The 17,449-nt window shown below is 45.1% G+C and overlaps 1 protein-coding gene across 5 annotated transcripts in view; it reads left to right on the top strand.

Annotated features, from left to right (window-relative positions):
- slc16a4 (solute carrier family 16 member 4) overlaps window positions 1-17,449 on the top strand; it is a 47,273-nt gene that overhangs the window by 16,041 nt on the left and 13,783 nt on the right. For all 5 annotated transcript variants that reach the window (XM_018741811.2, XM_018741810.2, XM_018741809.2 and 2 more), the window contains 4 exons: window positions 9,280-9,412; window positions 9,489-9,632; window positions 13,229-13,390; window positions 13,779-14,519. In XM_018741811.2, the coding sequence (XP_018597327.1) occupies window positions 9,280-9,412; window positions 9,489-9,632; window positions 13,229-13,390; window positions 13,779-14,519 (1,180 nt within the window). The remainder of the gene's footprint in view (window positions 1-9,279; window positions 9,413-9,488; window positions 9,633-13,228; window positions 13,391-13,778; window positions 14,520-17,449) is intronic.

The raw sequence follows: 17,449 nt of genomic DNA, 5'->3' as shown, positions 1-17,449 counted from the left end.
CTGGGGTTCGAGTCCCGCTTGAGGTGCCATGCGACGGACTGGTGTCCCGTCCTGGGTGTGTCCCCTCCCCCTCCGGCCTTATGCCCTGTGTTACCGGGTAGGCTCCGGTTCCCCGTGACCCTGTATGGGACAAGCGGTTCTGAAACTGTGTGTGTAACTATGTCTATAACTGACTGAAAAGGCTCTTTTTATTACATTTGGACTGAACTGGAGAATGTAAGAATATTAAAAATTAAATTTAAAGTTCCAAATTACTCCTTTAACTATTTTTGAATGTGTTAAGACAGTGACTTTCTTCATAGAATATTATAATACAGTTAAATTAATTCATTTAGTAGACACTTTTCTCCAAAGCGACGTACATCTCAGAGAAATACAATGTGTGCATTACATTAGGAGAAAGGGAGACATAGTTGCAGATGTGATTCTTGAGTTTGTTTCTTTCCACTATATGCACCGATGTTCATCGCACAAGTAGGTGCATAAAACTCAGAATAGATGATTCCCGATGATGTTCCTACAATTTTTCAGGTACACAAACAAACCTTTAAGTACAATACATGTGGCTTTCTAAAGGCTTGTCTGATCATAGTTATGGTTCATGAACCTTTACACCTTACATGAGCTTAAGAGATCATAGGTGAAGTGAGTCTGGAAGAGGTGAGTTTTCAAACCCTTCTTAAATGTGGACAGAGTTTCAGCAGTTCTGAGTGAGAGGGGAAGGTCATTCCACCACAATGGAGCCAGAACTGAGAACTTCCGTGCTTCACCTTTGGTGCGCTGGACCACCAAGTGGGCAGAAGTAGAACAGGGAAGTGGTCTGGCTGGGGTGTAACGGTTGATCAAGTCTTGTAAATAGCTAACAGCAGTTCTGCTGATACATTTGTAGGCAATAACTAGGGTCTTAAATTTGATCATGGCAGCTATAGGAAGCCAGTGCGAGAAACGCGTAGAGGAGATACATGGGAACGCTTTGGCAAGTCAAACTCAACTCGTACAGCAGCATTTTGTATTAGCTGTAGAGGTTTGATGGCGGTAGTGGAAAGGCCACACAAGAGAGTTGCAGAAGTTCAGACGGGATGTCACCATGACCTGGACAAGTAGTTGGGCGGAGTCAGTCGTGAGGTAAGGATGGATCCTGTGGATATTATCTATCTGCAGGTCCGGGTTGTGGCTTCGATGTGCTGAGAGAAAGACTTGAGTCAATCATCACTCCCAGACTCTAATAATATTGTAGCACAGCTGAGTCAGGGTAGAGGATGTTGGACCCAGTTGCAGGATCATTTTCTGGTATACTGCAAGGGTGGAGCAGGTCTCATGGTTGGGGACAGGCAAGGGCCCAAACTCAAGGGGTGAACGTTGTGACAAGGAAGATCTGGAGACGTGTTCAAAGGGACAAAGCAAAGGTCGTAGTTGTGGGAGATGAGTCAGGCAAGACAATGAGTAAGGGAGATGTAAAGGTCAGGACAAGTAAGGTCGAGTGGATGGTTTGAGAGCACAAGGGGGATGGTTGTCTCAATGAGTTTCCACAACCTGGTAGTGGCGGAGTGATGCCCTTTATACCCCGCTTTGCTGATTACTGCAAGGTGCTCACGTGGTCATGGGCATGACATACAGATATAATATATACATATTTTATGTAACAGTATTTTTTGTTTAAGCAGTGGTCTTGGATTAATTGGGACAGCTGGTATTGTAGTGGGTAGAGCTTCTGCCTTTGGCTCCAGAGGTCTCGTGTTCCATCCCCACCTCCGGCTGTAATACCATTGGGCAATGTACCTACCTTAAATTGCTCCAGTAAAATTAGCCAGCTCTATAAATGGGTAGGGGGTGCGGTGGCGCAGTGGGTTGGACCGCAGTCCTACTCTTCGGTGGGTCTGGGGTTCGAGTCCCGCTTGGGGTGCCTTGTGATGGACTGGCGTCCCGTCCTGGGTGTGTCCCCTTCCCCCTCTGGCCTTACGCCCTGTGTTGCCGGGTAGGCTCCGGTTCCCCGTGACCCCGTAAGGGATGAGCGGTTCTGAAAATGTGTGTGTGTGTGTGTGTATAAATGGGTAAATAATTGTAACCTTAACACTGTAAGTCACTTTGGAGAAAATTGTCAGCTAAATGAATAAATGTAATTGATTTATGTCTGAAAAAAACCACTTTTGCTTTGAACAAAGATGTCTGGCTTGCAGCTTAATTTGAATATTTTCATGAGGAGTCAGTAGATGCATAGCAGGTAGTGTGACATGCCAAACAACACATGGAATGTGGTAAGATTGGGAAGAATGCACAGTATAATAATGGGGTGAACGGGATGGAGTATATCGTATTAGTGTACTGTTCCGAAAGCAAGATTACTTTACTTCTTAGGCACTAGACTAGTCAATCTTGATTTGCAACTAATGTTTAACGACAAGGCATGTGTGTAACCTATATTTTAGCAACTATGTTGCCTCCTACATTGTACATCTTCTGTGGGTATCTGGGTTTGGCTGCAGTGTCAAACCAATTGATTTTTATCCTGACACTCATGCAGAAGAAAGGTGGCATTGAATGCATAATTCACTTTTGCATTTCCTTTAGCATATTTTTAAAATGAAAATTATGGAAATAACGGAAGAAAAGTTAAAAATTATGACCTTCATTATGCATAAATGATGCTTCAACAGAATTATAAATTGATTTTATGTAAATATAAACAGAAAATCAGGGGAGATGGCATGATAGAAATTTCACTATGTATAGCCAGAGCACCCCTCCGCGAACCGCCACCTTACCGAGGTGGAGGGGTTTGAGTGCCTGAATGATCTCAGGAGCTATGTTGCCTGGGGCTATATGCCCCTGGTAGGGTCTCCCAAGGCAAACAGGTCCTGGGTGACAGACGAGACAAAGCGCGGTTCAAAATCCCCTTATGACTATTAAATCAAGGACCTCGTTCACCCCGCCCGGTATGGGGTCACCGGGGCCCCACCCTGGAACCAGGCCTGGGGGGGGGGGCTCGCATGCGAGCGCCTGGTGGCCAGGTCTATGCCCACAGGGCCTGGCTGGGCTTAGCCCGAAGCCAAGACGTGGAGCCGCTCTTCGGTGGGCTCACCACCTGCCGGAGAGGACATAAGGGGCCGGTGAGTTGTGATTTGGGCAGTGGTCGGGGCCGAGTGCCCGGTCGACCCAAACCTCGGACGCCAACTCTGGCTTTTGGGACTTGGAATGTCACCTCACTGGCGGGGAAGGAGCCTGAGCTAGTGCAGGAGGTTGAGAGATACCGTCTAGATATAGTCGGGCTCACTTCCACTCACAGCTTGGGTTCTGGAACCACTCTTCTCGACCAAGGGTGGACTCTCCACTATTCTGACGTTGCCCAGAGTGAGAGGCGGTGGGCGGGTGTGGGCTTCTTAATAGCCCCCCAGTTCAGCTGCCATGTGTTGGAGTCTACCCCGGTGAATGAGAGGGTTGTCTCCCTACGCCTTCGGGTCAGGGAACGGTCTCTCACTGTCGTTTGTGCTTATGCGCCTACCGGCAGTGTAGAGTACCCGGCCTTTTTGGAGTCCTTGGGGGGCGTGCTGGAAAGCGCTCCCACTGGGGACTCTGTCATTCTACTGGGGGACTTTTACGCCCATGTGGGCAGCGACAGTGACACCTGGAGGGGTGCGATTGGGAGGAACGGCCTCCCCGATCTGAACCCGAGCGGTGAGTTGTTATTGGATTTCTGTGCTAGTCACGGTTTGTCCATAACAAACACCATGTTCATGCATAAGGGTGTCCATCAGTGCACTTGGCACCAGGACACCCTAGGTCGGAGGTCGATGATCGACTTTGTAGTCGTTTCTTCTGATCTTCGGCCATATGTCTTGGACACTCGGGTGAAGAGAGGGGCTGAGCTGTCAACTGATCACCACCTGGTGGTGAGTTGGATTCGATGGCGGGGGAAAAAGCTGGACAGACCTGGCAGGCCCAAACGCATAGTGAGGGTCTGTTGGGAACGTTTGGCGGAGGCCCCTGTCAGAGAGGTCTTCAACTCCCACCTCCGATAGAGCTTCAACCAGGTCCCGAGGGAGACTGGGGACATCGAGTCTGAATGGACTATGTTCCGCGCCTCCATTGTCGGGGCGGCGGTTCGGAGCTGCGGCCATAAAGTCTCCGGTGCCTGTCGTGGCGGCAATCCCCGAACACGATGGTGGACACCGGAGGTAAGGGATGCCATCAAGCTGAAGAAGGAGTTCTATCGGGCCTGGCTGGCTCACAGGACTCCTGAAGCAGCTGACGGGTACCGCGGGCCAGACGGAGTGCGGCTCTGGCAGTCGCCGCGGCAAAAACTCGGGCCTGGGAGGAGTTCGGTGAGGCCATGGAGGAAGACTTTCGGTCGGCCTCAAAGAGATTCTGGCAAACCGTCCGGCGACTCAGAGGGGGAAAGCAGTGTTCCGCCAACACTGTTTACAGTGGAAGTGGTGCGCTGCTGACCTCAACTGAGGATGTCCTTGGGCGGTGGAAGGAGTACTTTGAGGATCTCCTCAATCCCTCCGACACGCCTTCCGTAGAGGAAGCTGAGGCCGGGGACTCGGAGGGGGACTCGTCCATTACCCTGGCTGAAGTTGCTGAGGTAGTCAAAAAACTCCTCGTGGCAAGGCTCCGGGGGTGGATGAGATCCGCCCCGAGTTTCTCAAGTCTCTGGATGTTGTGGGGCTGTCTTGGCTGACACGCCTCTGCAGCATCGCGTGGAGTTCGGGGACGGTGCCTCTGGACTGGCAGACCGGGGTGGTGGTCCCTCTTTTTAAGAAGGGGGACCGGAGATTGTGTTCCAACTACAGGGGGATCACACTCCTTAGCCTCCCTGGGAAAGTCTATGCCGGGGTACTGGAGAGGAGAATCCGACCGATAGTTGAACCTCGGATTCAGGAGGAGCAATGCGGTTTTCGCCCTGGCCGTGGAACACTGGACCAGCTCTATTCCCTCACTAGGGTGTTGGAAGGTTCATGGGAGTTTGCCCAACCAGTCCATCTGTGTTTTGTGGACCTGGAGAAGGCATTCGACCGTGTCCCTCATGGGATCCTGTGGGGCGTACTTCGGGATTATGGGGTTCAGGGCTCGTTGCTACGGGCTGTTCGTTCCCTGTATGACCGGAGCAGGAGCTTGGTTCGCATTGCCGGCAGTAAGTCAGACCTGTTCCCGGTGCATGTTGGACTCCGCCAGGGCTGCCCTTTGTCACCGATTCTGTTCATTATCTTTATGGACAGAATTTCTAGGCGCAGCCAGGGAACGGAGGGTGTCTGTTTTGGTGGCCGCAGGATCTCGTCTCTGCTTTTTGCGGACGATGTGGTCCTGTTGGCTTCATCGAATCAAGACTTACAGCGTGCACTGGAGAGGTTTGCAGCCGAGTGCGAAGCGGCGGGGATGAGAATCAGCACCTCCAAATCTGAGACCATGGTCTTCAGTCAGAAAAAGGTGGATTACCCCCTCCGGGTTAGGGGGGAGTTCCTCCCTCAAGTGGAGGAGTTTAAGTATCTCGGGGTCTTGTTCACGAGTGAGGGAAAAATGGAGCGGCAGGTTGACAGGCGGATCGGTGCGGCGTCCGCAGTAATGCGGTCATTGTACCGGTCTGTTGTGGTGAAGAGGGAGCTGAGTCGTAAGACGAAGCTCTCAATTTACCGATCGATCTACGTTCCTACCCTCACCTATGGTCATGAACTCTGGATCATGACCGAAAGAATGAGATCGCGGATACAAGTGGCAGAAATGAGTTTCCTCCGCAGGGTGGCTGGGCGCACCCTTAGGGATAGGGTGAGGAGCTCAGTCACCCGGGAGGAGCTCGGAGTAGAGCCGCTGCTCCTCCGCATCGAGAGGAGCCAGTTGAGGTGGCTCGGGCATCTGTTCCGGATGCCTCCTGGACGCCTCCCTGGGGAGGTGTTCCGGGCATGTCCCACTGGGAGGAGGCCTCGGGGCAGACCCAGGACACATTGGAGAGACTACGTCTCCCGGCTGGCCTGGGAACACCTTGGGGTTCCCCCAGAGAAGCTGGAGGAGGTTTGCGGGGAGAGGGAAGTCTGGGGGGCTCTGCTTAGACTACTGCCCCCGTGACCCGGTCCCGGATAAGCGGAGGAAGATGCATGGATGGATGGATAGCCAGATCAGAAGTAGTCTAGGCTCTTGACCCTCCTGGCTAGTTTCCGTTTATTAAATAATTTGAGATGCAGGTTAATTGAACTGAACAGACAATTTGGTAATTGTACCAAAAAGGTAACTGTCAGGTTATTTAAAATATAAATTAATACATTTTTATTAAATGGTTTACTTTATGGGTTTCCTGTTTGTATAAAAAGTCGTGCTTGTGTCTCTGGGCTATGCGTTCGCACATCCGGTTTAGTCTTTGTAGAGTGCGTTTCGTGTTGTGGAGTCTCTGAAGTGCTCATAGTGTGAATGAAATTAATGTGTTTGTGATTAAGGGGGCGCGGTGGCGCAGTAGGTTGGACCACAGTCCTGCTCTCCGGTAGGTCTGGGGTTCGAGTCCCACTTGGGGTGCCTTGTGATGGACTGGCGTCCCGTCCTGGGTGTGTCCCTTCCCCTTACGCTCTGTGTTGCCGGGTAGGCTCCGGTTCCCCCGTGACCCTGTATGGGACGAGTGGTTCTGAAAATGTGTTTGTGATTTTCATGTGATGGTCATTCCAAGTAGTGTACTGTGGAAGAAAGTAGTAACTCCTGTAGCTAGTTAGGTCAAATATTTTCATTCAGTCAGTAGTTCAAACAGGGGCTCAACCAAACAGCAATGCAGACTATTTGCCTGCAGTAAGAAATCAGAGTGATTTTCCAAGTCTGACAAAGACAGATATGTCAAAGACTGCACGTCCACTGCCTCCTCTGAGCCTTTTCAACAGTCAGATTTTGGACAGAAACAAGATCATGACCTGCTTCTGCTTAGGTCTGACAATGTTGTAATATTGTCTGAGTGAAACTGTAAATCAAAAAAATTCAGAAATTAACCATTTAACACTGCTAACACATATTCATTTTGTGTATTGGTTAGAGCCGCTGCCTTGTAGTTGAAGGGCCTAAGTTTAAATGTCTCTTCCTGCTGTAATATATAAAATGTCTCCCTCCCTTTTCTGTCAAAAACTCTGAAACGGGCAACCTATGATCAACTATCTGTGTTCCTCACCCAGAACCATCTCCTCAATGGATATCAGTCTGAATTCAAAGCTGGAAATTTCACAGACAGCGCTTCTGGCAGTGTCAGATGCTCTCCAGTCAGCTAGAGTGGCCTCTCTCTCCTTGGTCGTCATCCTCCTTGACTTATCTACAGCATTTGACACTGTCAACCACCAGATTCTGCTCTGCTCTCTTGGTCAGCTTGGCATCAAAGGAACAGAACTGAAATAGTTGGAGTCCGACCTATCATACAGATCCTACAAGTGGTCTCGTGGGGATCCTACCAAGTGGTTTGGTGGGGTTTCGGTTAATCTCCTCAGCCTGTTTCAGCTGGTGTCATCGCTTCTCATGGATTCAACTACTACTGCTACGCTGATGATACCTAGCTTTTCCCCACATTTCCACCTGGAGCAACAGACATTTCCTTGTGCACTGCTGCCTGCCTATCGGACATTTATACCTGGATGTCTGATCACCACTTGCAGCTCAACCTTTCCTATACTGAGATCCTTCACCTTCAAGTTTGCCTGTCCTGTCATGAACTCTCTAATAAACTGGACAACTCACATATTTTTGCCTAGCTCCTCGGCTAAGAGTTTAGGAGTGATGATTGACTCAAGTCTGTCTTGCTCTAAGCACATCGAAGCTACAACTCTGACCTGCATGACATTTGCAGGATCCATCCTTATTTAACTCTGCGCAACTACTTTTCTAGGCCATGGTGATAGCCTGGACTACTGTAACTCTCTCCTGTCTGGACTTCCAGCTACTTCCATCACACCTCTACAGCTGATACAGGATGTTGCTGCGTGAGTTGTTTGATGTGCAGAAACGTTCCCATGTATCTCCCCTCCTCATCTCTCTGCATTGACTTCCCATAGCTGCCCAGATCAAGTTCAAGACTCTGGTCGTGGCCTACAAAAGCATAAATGGAACTGCTTCCAGTTATCTACAAGACCTGATCATCCGCTACACCCCATCCAGACTGCTACCCTTCTCTACCTGTGGTCACTTTGTGGTCCCAAGCACAAAAGGTTCAGAAGCAAAAAGGCGAAAGTTTTTGGTTCTGGCTTCAATGTGGTGTTACGACCTCCCCCTCTTACTCAAAAATGCTGAATCTCTGTCTACATTTATAAAGGGTCTAGAAACTCACTTCATCCACCCTCACTTTTCCCATGATCTCTTAAGTTCATGTAATGTGTAAATTTTCATGCTCTATAACACTGAGATCATAACTGTTGAATAAAAACTTTCATGCTGCTTCTTGTGCAATGAAAAAACATAGGAACTGTCAATATTCTGATAAACCTTTATGCAGCTACTCATGTGATGTACATTGGTTCATTTGGTGGAAGGTAATAAACTGTACTTTAGAATCACGCTTCTGCTAATGTAATGGACACATAGTTTTTTTCTACGGTGCTTTGGAGAAAAGCGTTTGCTGCATGAATGAATGTAAATGTAATACCCCTGAACAAAGTTTTTACCCTAAATTCCTCCAGTAAAAATTCCTCAGTTGTATAAATGGGTAAATTAAGTCTAGAGAACTTAATTTAAATCAGTGTAATGTGAATGAAAAGATAAGTCCATGCTTTGGAGGAAGTACAGTGGTATGACCTACAATATGTAAAAAACATCAAAAAGTAGAACCTATCATTTATTGTCATGGTTATCTGTTGAAAATTAATGAATTGATGAATAAGTTTAGGTATTAGAGGATACCATTGGTCTCCTATATGCTCAACAGCGAAGAAATGGTTTTTTCAAGGCTCGTGAAGGGGAAATTTAACATTTTACTAAATATATTATTGCTGAGGAATTGCAAGTGTCAATTTATAATATGCAACAGTGCTTTTGACACCAGCTCAGTTTTCCCTCAAATTATTATAATCTCATCAAAAACAAAGTAATAGCTTCAAATTACTGAAAAAGTCCATTTTTAGATGAGTTACTGAATTATCAGTGTTAAATACTGATTGTGATGCGATAACAGCTTGTTATACGGGTTACACATGAAGACTAGCTGACTTTAAGCAGAATCTATATACTGCTGAAAGTTACATTTATACTTTTATATGCCTTTCAAATGATCACATTTAGATTTCAGGAGGTATGAGTTCTCATTAACGTGGACTACTATACTGTTTTTCACGGCAGGTGAATGTTCTGGTGATGGGTACCCTGAAAAGCTTTGGGATCTTCTTTGTGGCATTCCAGGAGGAATTTGGGGGCTCTTCGGAGACCATCAGCTGGATCGGCTCCATCATGTCCAGCCTGCGTCTCTCTGGCGGTCAGCTTAAACTTTTCTTATAGGAATGCTCTTAGAAGTAGCCTGACGATACTCATGCTCTGACTCTCTCTTCCAGGTCCTTTGGCCTCAGTGGCTTGTGCCAAGTTGGGCAGCAGGGTGACCTCAATTGCTGGTGCCCTGCTGGTCAGTGCAGGCTTCCTGGTGAGCATCCTGGCCACCAGTGCAGAATTCCTGTATGTCAGCATGGGGCTAGTTGTAGGTAAGAAGGAATTCTCGTACTAGTCAAGCTCCAGTGCAGTGAAAAATACGTTTGTGTCAGTTACGTTAATGACAGGTTTTATCTGCCAAAAAACAGGAAAAGTTCTGTAAATATTATATCACATACACACTGCCTGTAGCCACTTGTCCCGAGTGGGGTCACGGCAAACCGGAGCCCAACCCGACAACACAGGGTGCAAGGCTGGAGTGGGAGGGGACACACCCTGGACGGGACGCCAGTCCGTCACAAGGCACCCCAAGCGGGACTCAAGCCCCAGTGCCTTCCACACAGTGGGACCCGGCCAAGGTCACTGTGCCATTCAAGCCATGAATATTAAATAAAATACAGTATTAATATTGTAAATACACACACACACACATTTTCTGAACCGCTTGTCCCATACGGGGTCACGGGGAACCAGAGCCTACCTGGCAACACAGGGCGTAAGGCCGGAGAGGGAGGGGACACACCCAGGACGGGACGCCAGTCCGTCGCAAGGCACCCCAGGTGGGACTGTCTTTCTTTAACGACATACAAAATCCTTACTGTAATACTGTAATTTTTTGCAGAAGGAATGCTTGGAAATCTAAAATATCCTCTTTCCCATTGACACTAACACAGAAGACATTTACCATCTAAAACAAATATCTTTGTGAAACATCTAAGTGTCTAAGACTTTTGCACAGTACTGTACGTCATCCTGTGTTCAGTTTTATTTTAAAAAGGGTATCCGATCAGCCTAAGACCTATACTAATAGTAATGAGTTAATAATAAAAAACATACATTTTATAAAAGTCATCACTTTATTTATAAACAAAAAATTAACACCCATTCCCAGCTACTTTTATTAATACATTTAATTTATGCTTATTAATATCAGAATAAGGGTTGCACGGTATTTTGGTGCAAGTATTTTGATGCCTCCAACTCACATCACCTAGGCTGTTTAGGAGTAGCCTTAAGTAAGTGATCCTAATTTGTACTTATTGTATGAATGTGTGATTGAGTGTGTTTTTTACCTTTTGATGAAATAGCATCCTGTACAGGGTGTGCCCTGAATAGCTTAGTACCCTGTGTTTCAGGGATTGGCCATAGACTGCCAAACCCTGAACTGGACAAACAATGGCAGAGACTGAATGAAGGAATATCTTCCTGAAGTAATTTCCCTCAGTACATTCCTCTGGTGACCTAAATATTCAAACTTTTACACATCTTAAAAGCATTGTTGTACCTGTTGCACTTAGTATTGTAAACTGATTTGCTCCCATTATGCAATGGAAATCTCAAAGTTCAGAAAACAATCTGACTACCTCAAAAAATATGACTACCTTTTTTACAGTCATCTCAGCATTTATGAAAAGACACAGAAAATTAGGTGGTAGGGGTGTGGACACTTGTTTTGACATTCTTTTTTGCGATTGTTTATGTGTTCAGCAGACATGATGTACAACCCAGAATGTATGAAAGTGCATTTCACAATAAAAAAAGAATATTAGATTCAAGTGGGGGGTGCGGTGGCGCAGTGGGTTAGACCACAGTCCTGCTCTCCGGTGGGTCTGAGGTTCGAGTCCTGCTTGGGGTGCCTTGCGGCGGATTGGCGTCCCGTCCTGGGTGTGTCCCCTCCGGCCTTACGCCCTGTGTTGCCAGGTAGGCTCCGGTTCCCCGCGACCATGTGTGGGACAAGTGGTTCTGAAACTGTGTGTATTAGATTCAAGTGCTGCCGGGTAGGCTCCGCGACCCCGCATGGGACAAGCGGTTCAGAAAGTGTGTATGTGTGTGTATTAGATTCAAAAATACAATTGTTGACTTTGATTTGTCTGACAGCAGTTTTTTTGGGAGGCACATTATTGAAGTTATTCAACATGAGGTTGTACAATTTTAGATGGCTGTTAACAATCAGGGTAATAGGGTGTCTGAAAGAGATGGGTTCTCAGATCCTTCTTGAAAGCTGAAGGAGTTAAGCGGTTTATTCCACCACACTGTAGCCAAAATCAAAAACTGACAGACTGGCACAGTGCTCTTTCTGGGATGTAAGAAATGTCTAGGTCCTATAGGTGTCAGAGTGCAGATCCTTTGACCGTCTTGTAGGCTATAAGCAGAGTCTTGAGCTTGATGCATGAAGCTACAGGAAGGCAAGAGAGAGATAAGGAAGGAAGTAGGGATACATTGGAATGCTTTGGTAAACAACTTGTACCACAACATTGTAGATCAGCTGGAGAGGCTTGATGGCAGAGTTGGATGACCAGACAGGAGGGAACTGCAGTAGTTCAGGTTAGCATAAGCCATGGCCTAAGCCAGAAGCTATGTAGAGTATGAGACATGGGCTGATTCTGTGAATTTTAGGCAGGAGGTATCTGTAGGACTGAGTTATGGCTTCAATGTGCTGGGAAAAGCTGATTAAATCTTTACAACCAAGTTCTTTACAAGTGAACCAGATGAGGTGAGCAAATTGTCCATTTTGATAAAGTCCTTCACCGGTGGATGGACCTTCAATGCGATGGAGGATCCCCTTTGAAAGAATGAGTTTCTAAGGATGGGTGAATGAGTGATATACAGGTGTACCCCAGTATAGAGATTCCCAGTTTACAGATTTTCGGTATAATGGCCCTAGAAAACTTGTACTCATATTAGGTATAGGCACCAACCGTTTTGCTTATTAGACTTTTCAGGTGTTTCAGGTTTGACTTTTCTCCAATGATATAAAATCATGAGCTAATGAGGTACAGTATTTTTCCCCAATGATGTCAGTCATAAGATAATCAGGTGCAGACTTTTCAACAACATATAATAAACTTAATTTTGCATTGTTTTTCAAGTATTTAATTATTATTTTTTGTTCACATACTTTTCACATTTAAGAGAACATTAAACCTCAGCTCTTTTGGATTCACTTCTTCCCTAAACATGCTTGATCAATGTGTACATGTTATGTTTTCTAATTTTTAAAAACCATTTGTTTAATAATGGAAAGCTTATATGCAGCTACTCGTGTAATGTATACTGGTTTATACAATGGTATATGACAAATTGACTGTACTCAAGAATTGCATATCTGCATCCAAATCTCCCCTTTTGTTGATGTAATGCACTCTTTGTATTGTTCTATGAGATGTATGTCACTTTGGAGAAAAGTATCTGTAAAATTAACAAACGTAAATGTATTGTATGTGTCTTTTGTATGTTTAAACATACTTCCTGTGTAGTAGTTTAGTAAAAAATAAAATTTCTGCCCTAATTTATTCTTTAATTTCCTTCATTTTTCATATCTTATCCTAATGATAACTCCTTATATTAGGGTTAGTTGTCATGAAGTATTGCAATTACTATTTCCTGAGACTGTTTTGAATGGTTTGCTGGATATTTCTGGACATTTTTAGGCATATTCATAAAGTTCAGGAGTACATCTTTTTTTCCCCCAGTTAAAATAATAGGAAAGTACTTCCATGTTTATAGACTCTTGGTATATGAACCATTTTCAGAAACAGATTAGGTTGGTATAATTGGGGATACCGGTATATGACATCTAGTGAACATAAAAACCTTCTGTTATGCAAATCTACATTTTTAAAAAACATAACCTCTCTGTACTGTTCAGGTCTGGGCTTTGCACTTCTCTACCAAGCCACCTCTGTTGTCACAGCCAGCTACTTCAGAAGAAGACTAGCCACTGCATACTCTATTGGCCGCTCTGGAATGGGCTTAACCTTTGCCCTGGCTCCCTTTACTCAGCTCCTCCTCGACCAATATGCTTGGCAAGGTATGCAGAGGTGTTTGTAGTCAGCATTATTGTTTTGTCTTTTGTACTATTACTGGATAATTTAATGTTATTTCCCTGTTTTATTGGTTTATTTTTGTGGACTACTGGAGACATTTCTCCCTTAGAATCACTGACAAGAATTGATTTTATAGACATGCTTTTTCTTATATCCATTTTAGAACATACATGTTACTGGTCACTATAACTTTCTGTGGCTTACTTTATTACGATGTTTATTTGTAAGGATGCTCCTTGGATGAACTTCAAATGGGTTACTGTTTTTAACTGGTTACCACATAGATTTTTTTGTTTGTTCACTCAAACTGCAAATGCAAATTTTATTCTTATGCACTTTGTGTGCCTTTTTTCCTTTAAAAATTGCTAATAGGTGCTCTACTGATTTTTGGAGGTCTCATGCTGAACCTGGTGGCCTCTGGGATGTTGCTAAGGCCTCTCACTGTAAGACCATCTTCCTACCCATTGTCTTCCAAAATGCACAAAGACCAAAAAAGCAAAGTAATAGGACCAGAGAAGGAAACACACAGGAGCTACCAAAATGGCTCCAGCTCTTTGATTAAGAACTTTGCCACATGTGACCCTTCCTCTGATACTCAGTGGGACTCTCTGTCCCCAACAAAGCCTCCTTCTCATCTAAATGCCTTGCAGACAGAGGAAGAACCCATTGGGAACTATCTGAATGGCTGTAGCCCTTTGACTGATGGCTTTGTCACATTAAACCCTGACTCCGACTCCCATCGGAGCTCTCTGGCCCCAGCAAAGTCACCTTCTTCAAGTACCTTGGAAAAACAGAAATCAGAACTGGTCCTTAACATTGTCACTGGTGAAGATATCTCATGTAAGGCTGTGGCAGAGGTGAACTCCTTGGAACAAAATGGAAAGCCACCAGCAATGGGGAATACACCTCAAAACAAGGTAGCTACTGAACAGTTCCAGAAAAAGACCCCAGTTCTGGAGTTATCACTTTTGAAGAACCCTTTTTTTTGCATTTACACATGGTCATTGGTCTTCAGTCAGCTGGCTTATTTCATTCCCTATTTCCACTTGTCTGCCCGTGCAAGAAACCTTGGGATTGACCCGATGGATGCATCCTTCATCATCTCTGTAGCTGGTAAGATTTCATAATGTCATTTGATTCACTATAGCTCCTAAGTATGCAGCCAAATGAATTATTGAAACGCATTGTTTTCTGTTTGGTGTTTGAATATATTTGTAGTATTTTTGTTCTCAGCTGTTCCCAGGTGGAGATAGATTTACTTGAGTGTGTTTTAGTGTGCTTTTAGTCAGTCGCTCATTTTCCTTATGTTTATTCTCTTGAGCACTGTGATGGTAGTGGGTCAAGCAGGTAGGCCTAAATGGAGATCCACAAGCAGACCACTTCCCACTGGGCAGAGATTCATGAGCAGACTCAGGACACAGTTGAGAGATTATATCTCCTTGCTGGCCTGGTAATGCCTAGGGATCCCCCAAGAGGAGCATGGTTTTCCAAAATTTTTCATTCTAAGAACTTTCACTGACCTGATTAAGGAATCCCTAGTGCTAAAACTCATATTGAGATACTGCAGAACATATTTTCAATTAGACAGTTTTAAATAAATGTTCTTGTGTCCACACATTAAGTGACTTCTGTGAACTGAAATGGATTTCTGTTCCAGCTCAGGTAAGTATTCTTGGCAGTGGAAGTGGAAATGCTTTTTGAAATAGTCCCTCATATAATGAGTGTAATTAATTCTTAATTCTGCTCACAAATTGTCAGAAATGATACTAATTTTTAATTCCCATTTATTTAAGTGGGTGGGGGCACTGGGGCGCTGGGGTGCGGTGGACTTGGCCGAGTCCTGCTCTCTGGTGGGTCTGGGGTTCGAGTCCCGCTTGGGGTGCCTTGTGACGGATTGGCGTCCCATCCTAGGTGTGTCCCCTCCTCTTCCAGCCTTATGCCCTGTGTTGCTGGGTTAGGCTCTGGCTCACTGCGACCCCTGCTTGGGATGAGCAGTTTCAGCCAATGTGTGTATGTGTTATTTAAGTGGCATAATACAATCACACGTTCCCAAATATCAGAACACTACCTTTGCAGGTCAGTTTATCAAATCCTGTGTTTCAAGGATCATACTTAGCCATTCACTAGGGGTGCGGTGGCGCAGTGGGTTGGACCACAGTCCTGCTCTCCAGTGGGTCTGGGGTTCGAGTCCCGCTTGGGGTGCCTTGCGGCGGACTGGCGTCCCGTCCTGGGTATGTCCCCTTACGCCCTGTGTTGCCGGGTAGGCTCCGGTTCCCCGTGACCCCGTATGGGACAAGCGGTTCTGAAAATGTGTGTGTGTGTACTTAGCCATTCATTCAACATCAGTTGCATTTTAGAATACCTACTGAACCAAAAATCTGTAGCTTCTGAAAAAAATTTTCCATTTGTAAAAAATTTAATATAAACACTGGTTTTAGGTTCTGCAAAACACAGCCTGTGAAATGTAATTTTATTGTTATACAGTATAAAGACTGATAGAATGATTCAGTTCACTAGTTCTTAAACATGATTGGAAATGTAACTTCTTAATGTACAGTATTTATTTGACTGTTTCATTCCAAAGCAGACTACTCATTTGTATGAATTGGTCATTTTTACAAGAGCAGTTAAGGGTGAGTGCTTTGCTCTGCTACAGTAGAAGGTGGGATTTGAACGTGGAGCTTCAGAGCGCGAGCTGGCAGCTACACTACACCACCTCCTGCCCATAATTCCAAAGCACAATCAAGATACCCCCAAAAGAATATTCTGGAAGGGCTCCTTCAGTTTCCCTCCTTTCTGATGCCCATGAGTGGGTCTTAGGGTTGCTTCTATGGGAGGCACCAACTTCCGTCAAATCACAGCTCTCAGATGCCCGTCTGCAACTGAGATCTTGAAAATGGTCCATTCTGTCTTCATCCTCTGTTGGAAGAAGGGAAAAGTTCTCTGAGGTGGGAATTCAATTGCTGTTGAACTAAATTGTCCACTAATCTAAAAAAAAAAAAAAACAGTCCAGAATGTTTAGGTTATCCCGGTCTGTTTGACTAGTCCTATTTGCCATGTCTGCCTCATCACCAAGTGGTGGTGGATCAGTTGGCAGCTGTGCCTCTTGCTTCACTTTGGTGTCAACAACACACAGCCTGAGGTGGGATGGTATGACCACAGAATCTGTAGGACTATGGGCCTAATCGAACATCATCTTGGTGTAGTGGTGGGGATTGCGTGCCTCAGTGAAATTCAGGGCTTTGTCCTGTGAGTCCTTGTCTACCTGGTAGGGCTTCCCTTGGAAAACAAATTTGAATTGAATTATTCCACTAGTCCATAACGACAAGATTAAAAACACTAAACGTACCCTTTCTGGATTAAGGTTACTGTAACCTACCCTGTCAAGTAAATTGTGGGATGGGGTTCAACGATGAGCACCTTACACTTAAACAATATATTTGGCATTATATAAACAGCAAATATGGCTTCAGTACCTGGGTCAGTTTTACATATAACATTACATAACTGGAACAGCAGTGCCAGCTAACTTAGACAGTGCATGTGGCTTGGCTAACTGGGTCAGTAGTTTGTACTGGGCCATAAATGGGGCTTGTGAAATTCATACTAAAAAGAATACTCTGAGCATTAAATTTAATTGAATCTCACTACAATGTCATGCCTATTATTAAAGATAGAAACAATAAATGTATATTTTTCTGTAACATAGAAATAGTAATTTCTTGTTTACCGCATAGCAAAAAAATTATGTAATGGCACATGAAAACTGGTACCCTTGCTTTCGCATAATGCAATGCCTTTATGGTGCGATTTCACATTATTACACGGGCCTGTTTTACTGATATATTGAATGTGAGTTGTACAGCTGTACACTGACTACAGGTAAATGGGTACTAAGCAATAATTGTCATAAATACTTGGTATGGTCAGGAAATTCTGAGACTGGCCACCATGTGGTTGCAAGCTATTGGTGCATGTGACACAGCTATGTTACATGGGTCACAACATTAACTGTACCTTGTATGATAAAATATGGTGGTCCA

This window comes from Scleropages formosus, chromosome 25 (genome assembly GCF_900964775.1).
Source record: "Scleropages formosus chromosome 25, fSclFor1.1, whole genome shotgun sequence".
NCBI classification, from domain to species: Eukaryota; Metazoa; Chordata; class Actinopteri; order Osteoglossiformes; family Osteoglossidae; genus Scleropages; species Scleropages formosus.
This window is presented reverse-complemented; position numbering and strand designations above follow the sequence as displayed.